Source organism: Sturnira hondurensis, unplaced genomic scaffold (assembly GCF_014824575.4).
Source record: "Sturnira hondurensis isolate 20B ecotype Veracruz unplaced genomic scaffold, ASM1482457v3 Scaffold0001304, whole genome shotgun sequence".
Lineage (NCBI taxonomy): Eukaryota > Metazoa > Chordata > Mammalia > Chiroptera > Phyllostomidae > Sturnira > Sturnira hondurensis.
In genome coordinates this window covers 7,687,075-7,702,186 of record NW_028073935.1, presented here as the reverse complement: position 1 = coordinate 7,702,186, position 15,112 = coordinate 7,687,075, and the positions used below count along the sequence as shown (strand labels likewise).

At 37.6% G+C, this 15,112-nt stretch overlaps 1 protein-coding gene across 10 annotated transcripts in view; it reads left to right on the top strand.

Moving 5' to 3' along the window:
- CCDC138 (coiled-coil domain containing 138) overlaps positions 1 to 15,112 on the top strand; it is a 205,561-nt gene that overhangs the window by 173,165 nt on the left and 17,284 nt on the right. For 9 of the 10 annotated variants that reach the window (XM_037070489.1, XM_037070554.1, XM_037070514.1 and 6 more), the window contains one exon: positions 13,913 to 14,051. In XM_037070489.1, the coding sequence (XP_036926384.1) occupies positions 13,913 to 14,051 (139 nt within the window). Of the gene's footprint in view, positions 1 to 7,017; positions 7,119 to 13,912; positions 14,052 to 15,112 lie in introns of those variants that run through there. The other variant, XM_037070497.1, reaches the window with a different exon arrangement.

Sequence of the window (15,112 nt, the reverse complement as noted above, 5' to 3'; positions counted from 1 at the left end):
TGCAAGGAGCTGGAGTGAGGTGTCAGTGGGCTGATCACTAGCCCTGGACTACCCAGAGTGCCTAGTACTGGTTAACTAGGAAGTCAGTATACACATAGTGTTTAGAAACTTATATAGTACCTGAACAGTAACTTTATCTCTGTTAAATCCAATAATAATTTAAAACATATGGACTTTTATTTTGTATATTTGTTTTATTTCATTTTCTAAAGTTTTTAATGGTGATGTAAAAAGGTTAACAGAGACACATTAATTTTTGAAATGTTTATTTGAGCAGATGGTTTAAATGGGGCAGTACCAAAACTGAAAATGGTTAGGGGTGCTCTGCAGGTGGGGCTTAGGACAGAGGTTTTCTGTCTTCTTCTCACAGAGAAGACATGGATATAAAGCAAAAAATCATTTGGCTATAACTTAAATATTTACCTTACTTAGGAATTTGGCTGTTATGATAGTTGTTCTTGAGTTTCATTTTCTCTGGTTCAAGAAAATCTAGTTGACTGTTCATGATTAATTGTTCTTGATTTTTGTTTTCTGAGATTCAAGTGCATTGATTCTGGCTTAGGTTTTGTTTGTTGAAGTAGGCTACACAGTAAAAGGCACTAGAGCCACTCCAGTCTGACAGCCTTCTTGTTGTACTACTTTAATAGTATTTGGTGAAAGTATGATGGATTCTTTGTACAGGATTGGAAGTTTTAAAAGACTGGTCCTCTACCACAGTAGTTGGAGAAGCAGTGGGGTACTCCATCTGTATGTGTGCTTTATGCTAAGTTATGTTATAGTTAGTGCTGCTGCAAGAGGTTTTCTTCTTCTTCTCTTCTACTCTTTCCCCAAATTTCTCTTTTCAGATATGAGAATTTTATTAGCTAAATAGGCATTATTTTTGCAAAAGCTGCTAAAACATTTCTTTAAGTATAAGTTAAGATCTGCATATTGATTTACACCAACATTTATTATGAGCCCAATATTTCTTTTTAGATCAAGGGCTTCTGATTATATCTGTTTGGGATATTAGTGTATATTATATAGTAACTTAGTAATGTAACTCTTAGAAAATTACTTAGTGATTTTTTTTCTTGCCAGTGGTTGAAACTTATTACTCACTTATTTGGATTTAGCTGTGTGAAAATTTGAGTGTAATTTTACTTCCAAGAAACCTTTTTTTGATCAGATTTAGTTATTTTTAAACTATTTTATTCATTATGTTAATAAAGTTGTCCCAATTTTTCTCCCTTTGTCCCCCCCCCACACCAAGCCCCACCCCATTCCCTCAAGAAATCCCCACACTGTTGTCCATGTGCATGGGTCATGAATATATGTTCTTTGGCTACTCTTATTTCATATGCTCAATTTTACATCCTCATGACTATTCTGTAACTACCAGTTTGTACTTAATCCCTTCACCCTGTCCCTACTTCATTTGGCAACCAGCAAAGTGTTCCCTGTATCTATTATTCTGTTTCTGTTCTGCTTGTTTATTTTGTTTTTTAGATTCAGGTTTTTCTTCATTAAAAGAATTTATTGTTATTCAAGTACAGTTTTCTGCCTTTTCCCCTGCTTCAAACCCCCCACCCCAGCCACCCCCACCTTCCACCCCTGTTTCCACCTCCCCTTGGTTTTGTCTGTGTCCTTTACAGTTTTTCCTAAAAACCCTTTACTGTTTCCCCCATTATTCTGTCCCATCTCTCCTCTGGTTACTGTTCATTTTTTCTTAGTTTCAGTGTCTCTGGTTATATTTTGCTGATTAGGTTCCATTTATAGGTGAGATCATATGGTATTTGTCTTTCACTGCCTGGCTTATTTCACTTACTTTACTGCTCTCCAGTTCCAACCATGCTGTCGCAAAGGGTAGGAGCTTCTTTCTTTCTGCTACGTAGTGTTCCATTGCGTAAATGTACCATAGTTTTTTGATTTATTAATTTACTGATTGGCACCTAGGTTGCTTCCCTCACTTGGCTATTATGCTGCTATGACCATTGGGGTGCGTATGTTCTTTCGGATTGGTGTTTCAGGGTTTTTAGGATATAATCCTAGCAATGGAGTTACTGGGTCAAAATGCAGTTATATTTTTAGCTTTCTGAGAAAATTCCATATTGTTTTCCATAGTGCTCGCACCAGTCTGCAATCCCACCAACAGTGCACTAGGGTTCCCTTTTCTCTACATCCTCTTCAACACTTCTTGTTTGCTGCTTTGTTCATGATGGCCATTCTCACTTTTGTGAAGTGGTATCTCATTGTGGTTTTAATTTGCATCTCTCTGATGGCTAGAGATGCTGAGCATCTTTTCATAAGTCTCTGGACCCTTTGTTTATCCTCTTTGGAGAAGTATCTGTTCAAGTCTGTGCCCATTTTTTAATTGTTTTTTTTTTTTTTTTTGGTCTTCCTTGTGTGGAGCCATGTGAGTTTTCTATATATTTTGGAGATCAAACCCTTGTCTGAGGGATCATTGGCAAATATGTTTTCCCATAAAGTTAGTACTCTTTTCATTTTAATGCTGTTTTCTTTAGTCATGTAGAAGATTTTAATTTTGATGAGATCCCATTTGTTTATTCTTTTCTTTATGTTCCTTATTCTGTGGGATATATTAGTGAAAATATTGATGCATGGTATATCTGAGATTTTTCTGCCTATATTCTCCTTAAGGACTTTAATGGTGTGACGACTTATACTTACTCTTTTAATCACCTTGAATTTATTTTTGTGTATGGTGTAAGTTGGTGATCAAGTTTCATTTTTTTTGCATGTAGCTCTCCAGCTCTCCCAACACCATTTGTTGAAGAGGCCACTTTTGCTCCCTTTTATGCTGCTGTCCCCTTTGTCAAATATTAATTAACCATAGAGACTTGGGTGTATTTTTGGGATCTCTATTCTGTGCCATTGATCTATATGCCTATTCTTATGCCGATATCAAGCTTTTTTGATTACAGTGGCCATAATACCTCGATATCAGGTATCATGATCCCTCCTACTTTGTTCCTCTTTCTCAAAATTGCTGCAGCTATTTGGGGTCATTTATGGTTCATTATAAATTTTTGAAGTGTTTGTTCTATATGTGTGAAATATGCAGTTGGTACTTTAATAGATATTGCATTGAATCTATAAATTGCTTTGGGTAGTATGGACATTTTGAAAATGTTAATTTTTCCAATCCATGAACATGGTACATGCTTCCACTTGTTTGTGTCTTCCTTAATTTCTTTCTTCAGTGTTGTGTAATTTTCTGAGTACAATTAACCTCCTTGTTTAGGTTTATTTCTAGGTACTTAATTTTTCTTGTTGCTGCATCAAATGGGATTTTTTTCTGATTTCTATTTGTGCTATTTCATTGTTGGTATACAAAAATACCTCTGATTTCTGAATATTGACTTTTGTATCCCGCTATTTTGCCGAATTCATTTATTAGGTTGAGTAGTTTTTTGATGGAGTCTGTAGGATTTTCTATGTACACTATCATGTAATCTGCACACAATGATAGTTTTGTTTCCTCTTTTCAAATTTTGATACCATTTATTTCTTTTCTTTCCTGATTGCTGTGGCTAGGACTTTCAATAGTACGTTGAATAGAAGTGATAAAAGTGGACAACCTTGTCTTGTTTCTGATATTAGTGGGAAAGTTTTTAGTTTTTGCCCATTGAGTTGTAGTTCTTGTATATGGCCTTTATTATGTTGAGGAGTACTCTCCATATTCCCACTTTGCTGAGTGTTTTTTCCATCATGAATGGGTTCTATGCATTATCAAATGCTTTTCCCTCATCTACTGATATGATCATGAGGCTTTTTGCCTTTGCTTTTGTTTATATGATGTATTACATTTATTGATTTGTGAATATTGTACCATCATTGCACCCCTGTGATGAATCCCACTTGACCATGGTATATGATATTTTTAATGTATTGCTGTCTGTTTGCTTGGAATATTTGTTTCTAGTCCTTCACACTTTCAGTCTGTGTAGGTCTTTTGTTCTGAGATGGGTCTCTTGTAGGCAGCATATGTGTGAGTCATGATATCTTTTCCATTCAGCTACCCTATGTCTTTTAAGCGGAGCATTTAATCCTTTGAAGTCAGGGTTATTACTGATAGGTACTTATTCATTGTCATTTTTTCATACCTGTTAGATTCAGGTTTTGATAGATATGTATTTGTTGCCTCTTTATTATTGATACATATGTATTTGTTACCACTTTATTTTTTGTATTTTTATTTCTTTTGGCAGTTTTTAAAAAGTATCTTATTGATTATGCTATTATAGTTGTCCCATTCCCCTTCCCCCCATTTATTCCCCCAACTCTGCACACCCCCTCCCATGTCATTACCATCTTTAGTTCATGTCCATGGGTTGTATGTGTAAGTTCTTTAGCTTCTATATTTCTTACACTATTCTTATGGCCCTATTCTTATGGCACTATTCTTATGGCACATTCTTATGGCACTATTCCCCTTGTCTATTTTCTACCTACCATTGATGCTACTTATTCTCTTTATGTTCTCCCCCTCTCTCCCTTTCCCACTTCCCTGATGATAACCCTTCATGTATCTCCATTTCTGTGATTCTTTCCTATTCTAGTTGTTTGCTTAGTTTGTTTTTGTTTTTAGGTTCAGTTGTAAATAGCTATGAGTTCATTGTCATTTTACTGTTCATATTTTTTATCTTATTTTTCTTAGATAAGTCCCTTTAACATGGGGGGACTTAACATGGGGCTTGGTGATGATGAACTCCTTTAACTTGACCTTATCTGGGAAGCACTTTATCTGTCCTTCCATTCTAAATGATCACTTTGCTGGGTAGAGTAATCTTGGATGTAGGTCCTTGCCTTTCATGACTTTGAATGCTTCTCTTCAGCCCCTTCTTGCCTGATAGGTTTTTTAAGAAATCAGCTCATTGTCTTATGGGAACTTCTTTGTAGGTAACTCTTCCCTTTCCTCTTGCTCCTTTTAAGATTCTCTCCATCTCTTTAATGTTGGGTAATGTATTATGTGCCTTGGTATGTTTCTCCTTGGGTCCAATGTATTTGGGACTCTTGAGTTTCCTGGCCTCCCTGAAAGTCTATTTCCTTTGCCAGATTGGGGAAGCTCTCCTTTATTTTTTTCAAATATGTTTTCAACTTCTTGCTCTTGTTCTTCTTTTTCTGGCACCCCTTATTTTTGTTGGAATGTTTAAAGATGTTCCAGTGGTTCCTAAGACTCTCTTCATTTTTTTTGAATTTTTGTTTTTCATTTGTTCTGGTTGAATGTTTCCTTCTTCCTACTGCTCCAAACCGTTGATCTGAGTCCTGGTTTCCTCCCCTTCACTGTTGGTTCACTGTATATTTTCCTTTATTTCATTTTCATAGTCTTCACTTTTTCCTCTATTTTGCGACCATATTCAACCAATTCTGTGAGCATCCTGATTACAAGTGTTTTGAACTGTGCATGTGATAGGTTGGCCATTTCTTCGTCACTTAGTTATATTTTCTCTGGAGCTTTGATGTGTTCTTTCATTTGGGCCATTTTTGTTTTGTCTTGCCTGCCTGTTACGTTGTAAGGGCAGAGCCTTAGGTGTTCACCATTGTGGGGCAACCCACATTCCTGCATTGTGATGCTGTATGTGGGGTAGGGGTCTGAAAGGGAACAGTGCCACTTGCTGTGCTGGTTTTCAGTCATTTCTCCCACTACCCAAAATCAAATTGGGTCCTTCTGGTGCTGATTCTACGGTGGGTAGGTTTGTGTACATTGACCCTGTGGGTCTCTGCAACCAACTCTCCTTTGAGGCTGGGAGTTTTTTCTGCTGCCACGTCAACCCCCATAGGTGTTTTCAGTCAGAGGCTTTGAGGCTTTATTTCCTTGAATGGGAATCCTGGGTTTTGTGGTCTATCTTGCTCCCCAGTTGTTCCTCCCTATTTATCTGTGTGGGAATGTGGGATTGCCCAGTCTACAAGCTACTGCCTTGTCTGGTTCTTTAGCCACTGCCTTTCCCAGCACAATCCTCCAACCGCTGCATTGCCATGAGTGCTCTCTACCTGGCTGCCTGTCTCCGCCCCTCCTACCAGTCTGGATGAAAGTTTCTTTTCTAATTCCTTAGTTATCGGACTTCCATACAGTTCGATTTTCTGTCAGTTGTGGTTATTTTGTTTTTAAATTTGTTGTCCTTCTTTTGGCTGTGTGAGGAGACAGTGTGTCTACCTACACCTCTATCTTGGTCAGAAGTTTTCTTTTGGCATGTTTTAAAGTTTTATTTCAAAAATAGTCTGCATCTTAAAACAGAATGTGTATGCTCCCCAATTTTTCAGTTACAATATATTTTTGGTTTTCTCAATCATAATACCATGTTTTGGGGTGTGATATTGCTACCCTCCCTGGATCCACACATGACAGGATGTAGCCTGACTTTCCTGAGCTCACAGCAAGAACTCTCTCCTGAACCTCTTTGCTATTTTCTTTTTTAAGAAAATTTTTTTATTTATTTATCTTTAGAGGGGGAGGGAAGGAGAGAAGGAGAGAAATATTAATGTATGGTTGCCTCTTGTGAGTCCCCTACTGGGGACTAGCCTGCAGCCCAGACATGTGAGTCCCCTGCTGGGAACTGGCCTGCAATCCAGGCATGTGCCCTGACTGGGAATCGAACCGAGATCGTGTGGTTCGCAGGCCCGCGCTCAACCCACTGAGCTATACCAGCCAGGCCTCTTTGCTATTTTCTTATGAGAGGAGGTTCAGAGTGAGCATTATCACATGAGAAGAGATTCTCCTTTTCATTCCTCTTATTTTTCAGTCAAGGCAACTGAGCCAAAAGAAGAGATGAAACCCAGTTCTTTAGGGGTTTTTGTTTGTTTCTTTTGTTTTTACTGTACCCAATATGCAGCTACTCCTCAAATTTAAGAAACCTGTTTCTCACCCCATCTTCCTATTTGGATTGCTTTCTAACTGCTTCATATGTCTGTGTGCACACATGAGTGTGACTTAACTTAGGTACTTAAGTATCATATGTCTTTTTCATGATTTAGAAATTGTGACTAATTGCCTTTTAATGATAATCTTTCACTTAGCATCTAAATTGCTGGAGGAAATGACTAACAGCCTGATAGGACCTAGGGTGGTACAGTACTGTTGTGGTCACTTTGCACCTGTATTTGAATGGAATTTCAAGGTCAGTTAATATATTCACATATCTCTTGACTGCTTGCTTTACTCCCACTCCAGTCCTGTCTCTTGGGTCTTACAGTCACCTGTGCACTACTGTCAGCTTGCCTTGGCTGCTGAAGTGTATTGTTTGAAGAGCACTTTAAATGCTTACTCCACAGTAATATGCCCTGATAAGGACTGGAGAAAAGCTTGAAGTTTCACTTAGTTCTGACTTTTTTGAGAAAAAAAAGTCACACCTCCTTCTCATTGGTCACTGTGACTACACTATGTGCTTTGATCAACCCTCACTGCCATCCTGCTTCATATTATACACAGAACCAGTCTTACCAGCCACCTGTTGAAAAATCCTGCAGCCTCCCTTTGCCTAGAGTGGGTATGGCAAATGGTTCTTTTCATGTGCCAATTTCACGTTTCTGCCTACCTGTCCAGAATCATTTATCACTTCTCAGCCTGCATCCTTCCTCCATGCCCTGCTTCCCCAATACCCTTGCCATCATACCAACATGACTTTGCATCTGTTGAACTTCTACCTGAAATCCCTTGCCTCTTGTTTCTCCATTGCCATCTCATCCTTCAACACTGGATTGAGGCCTCCTCAAATTTTTGCACCTTAGCCAGACCTCACAAGATCATTTTCTTCTTTCTCTAGTTTTGCATTGCATTCTGTATATATATAGTAATATTGATGCATTATGTTACAATCATTTAATTATATGTCTGCTCTCCTACTCGATTACTTGATAGAAAAGTCAGTATTGACTGAGATCCTTCAACATTTTAGACACACTGGGAGGTACTGCCAATCCAGGAAGCCCAGTGGAGTAGAAAGAGGGGTTTTGAAGATGACTTTTTGATAATTACCAATGAAGAAGATATGTCATTTCTCTGATTCTCAGGCTATTCATATTGTAAATTGGGAATCATAATGCTTATGCTAGATTGTTGAGTGGTTCAGAAATAGTATTTTTAAAGTGTTAGCATATTCTTCAATAAATGGAAACTATTATTGCCTATCTAGTTTATCTTTAGACTAATTCTGTGATGTGCAGGAAGATTTCATTTAACTTATTTATTTAAAAATGTTGTCTTCTTTTTTAAATTGTTATTCAAGTACAGTTGTGTCCATTTTCACCAAACCACTTCCCCTTCCCCAGTCATCCCTACATCCCACCCTTGATCCTACTCACCTTTGCTTCATATGTGTGTCCTGTATACATGTTCCATGATAACCCTTCCCCTTCCCCCCCCCCCCCATTATCCACACCCCTCTCCATTGTGGTTACTGAAGTTTGTTCTTTATTTCAGTGTCTCTGGTCATATTTTGCTTGTTTGTTTGTGTTGCTGATGAGGCTCCACTTATAGGTAAGATCATACAGTATTTGTCTTTCACTGCCTGGCTTACTTTACTTAGGATAATGCTCTCTAGATCCCTTGCTCTAGGGGACATTTTGGTGAAAATATTGCTACATACAATACCTGAGGTTTTGCTGCTTATATTCTCTCCTAGGACTTTCATGGAGTCGTGACTTATGTTTAAGTCTTTTATCCATCTTGAGTTTATCTTTGTGTATGGTGTATGTTGGTGGTCAAGTTTCTTTTTCTCTTTTTTTTGTATGTAGCTGTCCAGATCTGCCTACAATATTTGTTGAAGAGGCTTTTTTTTTGCTTCATTTTATGTTCTGACCCTTTTGTTGAATATTAACCATAGAAACTTGGGTTTATTTCTGGGCTCTCAATTCTGTTCCATTGATCCATGTACTTGTTCTTATGCCAGTAACAGACTGTTCTGAATATTGTGGCCTTGTAATATAGTTTGATCTCAAATATTGTCATCCCTCCTACTTCGTTCTTCTTTCTAAAATTGCTGTGGCTGTTCAGAGTCATTTATGGTTCCATATACATTTTTTGAAATGTTTATTCTATATCTGTGAAATATGTCATAGGTATTTTAATAGGGATTGCATTGAATGTATAAATTGCTTTGGGTAGAATGGACATTTAGGTGATAGTAATTCTTCCAACCCATGAACATAGTATATTCTTCCATTTCTTTGTGTCTTCCTTAGTATTTTTCTTCAGGGCTGTGTAGTTTTCTGAGTATAGTTCTTTTACCTCCTTGGTTAGGTGTATTCCTAGTTACTTTATTTTTCTTGTTGCTATATCAAATGGGATTTTTTTCCTTTCTGTTTCTGATATTTGTACTATTGTGTGTTCATTTTCTTTTGTTTCCAGAAACTTTTTTATTTTTTACTTAATCTCATTGTTCACCCATTCATTGTTTAATATCATGCTATTCTGTTGCCATGAATTTGAATGTTTCTGAGTTTTCCCATGAGCTTGGTTTCTAGTTTCAAGCCCTTGTAAATATGAGAAAATGCTTGATATACTTCAGTTTTTTTGAATTTGTTGAGGCTTGTTTTGTGTCCTATCATATGGTCTATCTTGAAAATGTTCCATGTACATTTTAATAGAAAAATTTCCATGTGCATTTCAAAAGAAAGCATTTTTTCTTCCTAGAGATGAGAGATTTTGTATATTTGAATTAAGTTAATTTGATCTAGAGCTTCAGTCAATGCTGTCATGTCCTTGTTGATATTTTGTTTGGAAGATCTACCCATTGATGACACTGGGGTGTTAAAATCCCCTACTATAAATGTGCTTCTGTCTATATCTTTCTTGAAGTCCTTCGAGATTTTCCTTATATATTTGTGTCCCTCTATGTTGGGGCCATATGTGTTTACAGTATTCATCACTTCTTGGTGGATTCTTCCTTTTAGTATTATGAAGACTCCTGTGTCTCTTTTTATGGCCTTTGTTTTGAAGTCTATTTTGTCTGATATAAGTATTGATACCCTGGCTTTTTTCCTTATCCATTAGCTTGAAGTATTTTTTCCAACCTTTTACTTTTAGTCTGTGTAGGTCTTTTTTTCTAAGGTGGATCTCTTGCAGGCAGCATATGTGAGGGTCATGATATCTTATTCATTCAGCTACCTAGTCTTTTAATTGGAGCATTTAATCAATTTACATTTAAGCTTATTATTTATAGGTAATTACTCATATTTCCACATTGTACTTGTGTTCCCCTCTTCTTTTTTTTTTCTTCTTAAAGCAATCTCTATAGCATCTCTTGCAGCGCTGGTTTGGTGGAGTTGTAATCTTTTATTGTACTTTTGTGTGGGAAATTCCTTATTTCACTTCCATTTTATGGGAGCCTTACTGGATTGAGTAGTCTTTATTGCAGGCATTGTCTTTTCATTACTTAGAGTATTTCTTGCCATTCTTTTTCTGGCTTGTTGTGTTTCTGTTGAGAAATCAGCTGCTAGCTTAATTGGAGCTCCCTTGTATGCCACTTTCTATTTTTCCCTTGTTGCCCTTAAGATTCTCTCTTTGTCTTGAAATTTGGTGTTTTAATTCTGATGTGTCTTGGAGGGGGCCTCTTTGGGTTACTTTTGATTGGGACTGTCTGTGCTTCCTGAACATTTGTGCCTTTTCCCCTCTATAGGTTTGGGAAGCTTTTTGTCATTATTTTTTAAAACAAGGTTTCTATCCCTTTCTCCTTTTCTTCTTCTGGTATTTCTATGATTTGAATGTTGTTGTGCTTCATGTTGTCCTGAAGTTCTCTTAAGCTATCCTCATGTTTTTTGAGTCCTTTTTGTGCTGCTGCTCTACTTAGGCATTTCTTTCTGCCATGCCTACCAGTTCATTAATTTGATCCTCTGCTTCATCCAGCCTACTTGTGATTCCTTCTAGTGTGTTTTTTATTTCAGAAATTGTATTCTCCACTTCTTCCTGGTTCTTGTTTCTATTTCCTTTTTCATGCAGCAACCACTCAGTTCCTGGTAGTTGTCTGTGAGTTCCTTGAGTATCCTTATACCTATTCTTTTGAATTCCGTGTCTGATAGATTGCTTGCCTCCATTTTATTTACCTCTATTCCTGGAGATTCTTCTACTTTTTTCAGTTGGGGGTTCTTTCTATGTCTCCCCATTTTAAGTGAATACTTCTTTTTGTTTCTGGGTTTCTGGGAACTCTGCTTTGCCAACTGCCTTCATGGAGTGATCTTCTATACTAGGGGTTCTGTGGGACTCTGGTGTGGTCTCTTTGATCTCCTCATCTAGATGCTCTATGGTTGCCCTTTTTTCTGTTTGTGTGGGCTCTCGCACTTGGGCTTTACCTGTTGGTAGTTTCTTTTTTGCAGGGTTCTCCCCTCAACTGTATTTACTGTTAATCATAACTCCCAACTTGTCTTGTATGGTGTTGCACAGGTGTTGGTTAACAAAGCAGTATTACCAGACAACCATACCTACACCAGCAAAGGTTTATAAATGTCAAGAGAGATTGCAGATATTGTAAGATATGGCAAAAGGAATGTGAGTTGACTAAAAGAGGGGGAAATGTTATTGAGTGGTAAGATGGAGGAGAATCAGTAAGAATTGGGATAGAACTGAGGCAAAGGAAGGGAAAGAATAAAGTTTAAAATGTAAGTGAAACACAAAAGAGCAATGGGAACTATGGAGCACAAAAAGAGATGAGTATGCTATGAGGTTTGAAGTAAAATTGAAAAGGTACTGGACCAGCAGGAACAAAATTGCAGAAAAACTACAGCGAGGTCTATAGCAATGGCAGCTAAATAAGGTTTAAAAAAGGTGGAATGGTAATGAGAATATTGCTGAAAAGCAGAAAGTGAATATGAGATGTCTACAGTAAAGAAAAATGATTTTGAGAGGGTGGGGGAAGTTAACTAATAAGAGTAAGGAGAAGCACTAGCTGGTGTGGCTCAGTGGATTGAGCGCCAGCCTGCAAACCAAAGGTTGCTTGTTCGATTCCCAGTCAGGGCACATGCCTGGGTTGCAGTCTAGGTTTTCAGTAGGGGGTATACAAGAGGAAAACACATTGATATTTCTCTCCCACTCTTTCTCCTGTCCTTCCCCTCTATCTAAAAATAAGTAAATAGAATCTTTTTAAAAAGAGTAAGGAGTAAAGCCCAGGTTGAGAGGGGGAAAACAGAGAGGCAATGATGAATTAAAATTCCTTACTCAATTGATCAGGGGCAGGGGGAAGGAGAAATGAAGTAAGACAGCAGGAAAGCATTCTATAGGATTTAAAGTACGAATAGTGAGCAAATAGGAGTTCCTTTGGAGAAGAGCAAAAACCATGTTATTTCACCCAACTAGCTGCAGTTTATAAAAAGTGGAAAAGAAAGAAGACTCTTACTAGACGGGAAAAAGAATGTGAGCTGACATAAGAAAGAAGAGCACTTATAAGCAAAAAACAAAGCAAAACTAAACTAAATAAATGGAAGAAGAAGAAGTTTTTTTTAAATCCTGCAAGTTTTGATGAAGAGCAGAGTGAAATTTGTCTCAGCTTCTGGTTTCTCATCTTGTGACTTCTTTCTGGATTTGTCTGTGTCTGGTTTTCTTTTAGCCACAGTACTTTTTGTCTTACTCTTGTAGAAAGGGGGGAAAAAAGCCTCCTGCCGATTGTTAAGCCCACCCAGCTGCTTTTGCAGATCTTCCTGGTTCCTGCAGGCAGTTGGTGGCTGGGTTCTGTTTTTCCCTTCCTGTGGTTTCACAAGGATAGTGGCTCTTTCTGGGCTACAATAATCACAGGTGTCCACTTCATCCCACTTCATCCCACTTCATCCCACACCCTCAGAGCACTGTGCGGTCTGCCCTCTCCACTCTGAGCAGTTGTACCAGGCTGGCACTGATAAGCTACCTCATTTTGAACTCTTTTTATCAGTCCGTGAGGTGCATTGTGCGGGAACAAATTGTGCCCACACTCCTCCCTCTTGTTCCCACAGTGGCTAGACCACTGTGTGGGAGAGGTCCCTACATGGGACCTCAGTTCCCTTTTTAAAAAAGTCTCTTTGGGGGCCACTGCGGCTCCAAGCCACTGCCTGGCTTTTTATACACTCGAACTCTCTTGCAAATCTAGTTTATCTGGGTCATGGCCAGTTGCAGCCCACCTTCTTTCCCAGCTCCAGGTGCCACCAGGATATCTCAAATTCTCTGGCACTGTCTCAGCTGGTGACGGTCTCTCCAGCCTGGGTACATCTCTGGCTGTGTGTGCTTGTTGCCTCTTTCACCCCCAGTGACTTTATTTGTTCAGGTTTCCTTTGGCGTGGGTCTGAGATTTCCCCACCCTGAGAAGGGAGGGAGCTCCCAAGCTGCTATCACTGACCCAGCTCTCTTCCAGTACTCCTATGGCAGCCCCAGTCTCTGCACCAGGTCTGGGGACCTTCTTGGCCTATCCCCCTACTCCCTTACTTCCTGTTTTGAAGCGTGTGCTACATACTTTGGCTTCCAGACTTCGTATCAGGTAAGATTCTGTTGGCTATTCACTTTGTTTTTCAGAAGATTGACTAGGTATTCCAGTCAATCTTGGGTGAATGAGCAAGTGGGCTCAGCTCCTACCTACATTGCCGCCATCTTCTCCATGCCCCCAACAAAAATTTGTATTGCTAACTATTTAAATTCCTCCTACTGTTATGAACTTATTCAAGAAATGACTTTGCTTCTATTGGTTAAGCATGGGATTTCTTCTCAATTCTGTTTTAATAGAAGTTTGATATTATGGAAAATAATCTTGTCTTTGGCTTGCATTGTTCAACAGGAGATGGTGGATATTTTAATTCTTCAAATGATGATATTTTTGCTCCAAGTTTGTGTATGAAAAGAATGAAAATTAAATCAATATTTATAAATACCCTATACAATTCTGGTTTTATTTTGTTTCTTAATGTCTTTTTTAGGCTACTCTCTAAAAGTAAATAAAGCACCGGTAAATTTGTTTTGCAGAATCCTTGCAGCCTTTCCTGGAAGCCTGTAGCAACAATTTATTTTTTCGTACTTGCTCTGTGCTGCTTCGAACCCCTAAGCTTGATCTCCAAATACTAGAAAAGCTCAGTATTATTCTACAGAAACTTTCAAAAATCAAGTAAGAATTTTTAATTTCTAATGTGTTTTATTGACAGATGTCTTATTGTTATTATTTAGACCTTTCTGAATTCTATACTAGTCTAACTTTGGTTATTAAATCAAAAATTTTAATAAACACAGAAAATTAAGATTCATAAATATTAATATTTAAGACCATATACTTAGTGAAACAATAGAATTAGAATTTTGATCTTAGAATATCTTAGTTTTTCTACTAAATAAACTTTAAAAGCCACAGACAGAATACGTAAAACAAAGAACAATTTTTAGGAACCAAGTGATAGTGTCAGAACAAATTATTGTACATTGGTATTTTGTACTACCGCAGGTGGAAGTAAAAAAAGGTAATAAAAGTGTATTTTTCACGTTCTTACTGATGTACTGTGCTTAGTTAGGGAATGAGAAAGAAGCAGGCAGAAAAGATTTAAAATATGTTAGTAGAGATTTAAAAATTAGTTCATTATAGGAAATTATTATGGGCTCACTACTGCCATTAATTTGTATTTCATTGTAAGAATTGTGAGCTTTTTATATTTTCTCTTCCTTTCTCTTATGCCAGCATTGGCATAATCATTTAAAAAATTATAAAGTACACAGATTCTAAGCTATTTTTTGTGGCTTTGTATAATCCAATGTTTCTTTATTAATAACAGTAAAATTGTGGTTTTGTTTCAGCTCCTTTGCACCCTCCCCTTCCCATTATCCATGATTTCCATGGTAGTGAGCTTAGGTATTTTACCAGAACTCACTGTGCTTGAGTAGTAAATATAATGCATCTCAAAATTATTTGCAGATGTATGATAATGGACCCATATGTTCTATTTGGTGCCTAGCACACCATACCACACCTCAGTAAAATATTAGTTATCAAATTATAACCTCATACTCAATTCCTCAAATTACTGGTTTTCATCTCCATGCCCCCAACAAAAATTTGTATTGCTAATTATTTAAATTCCTCCTACTGTTATGAACTTATTCAAGAAATGACTTTGCTTCTATTGGTTAAGCATGGGATTTCTTCTCAATTCTGTTTTAATAGAAGTTTGATATTATGGA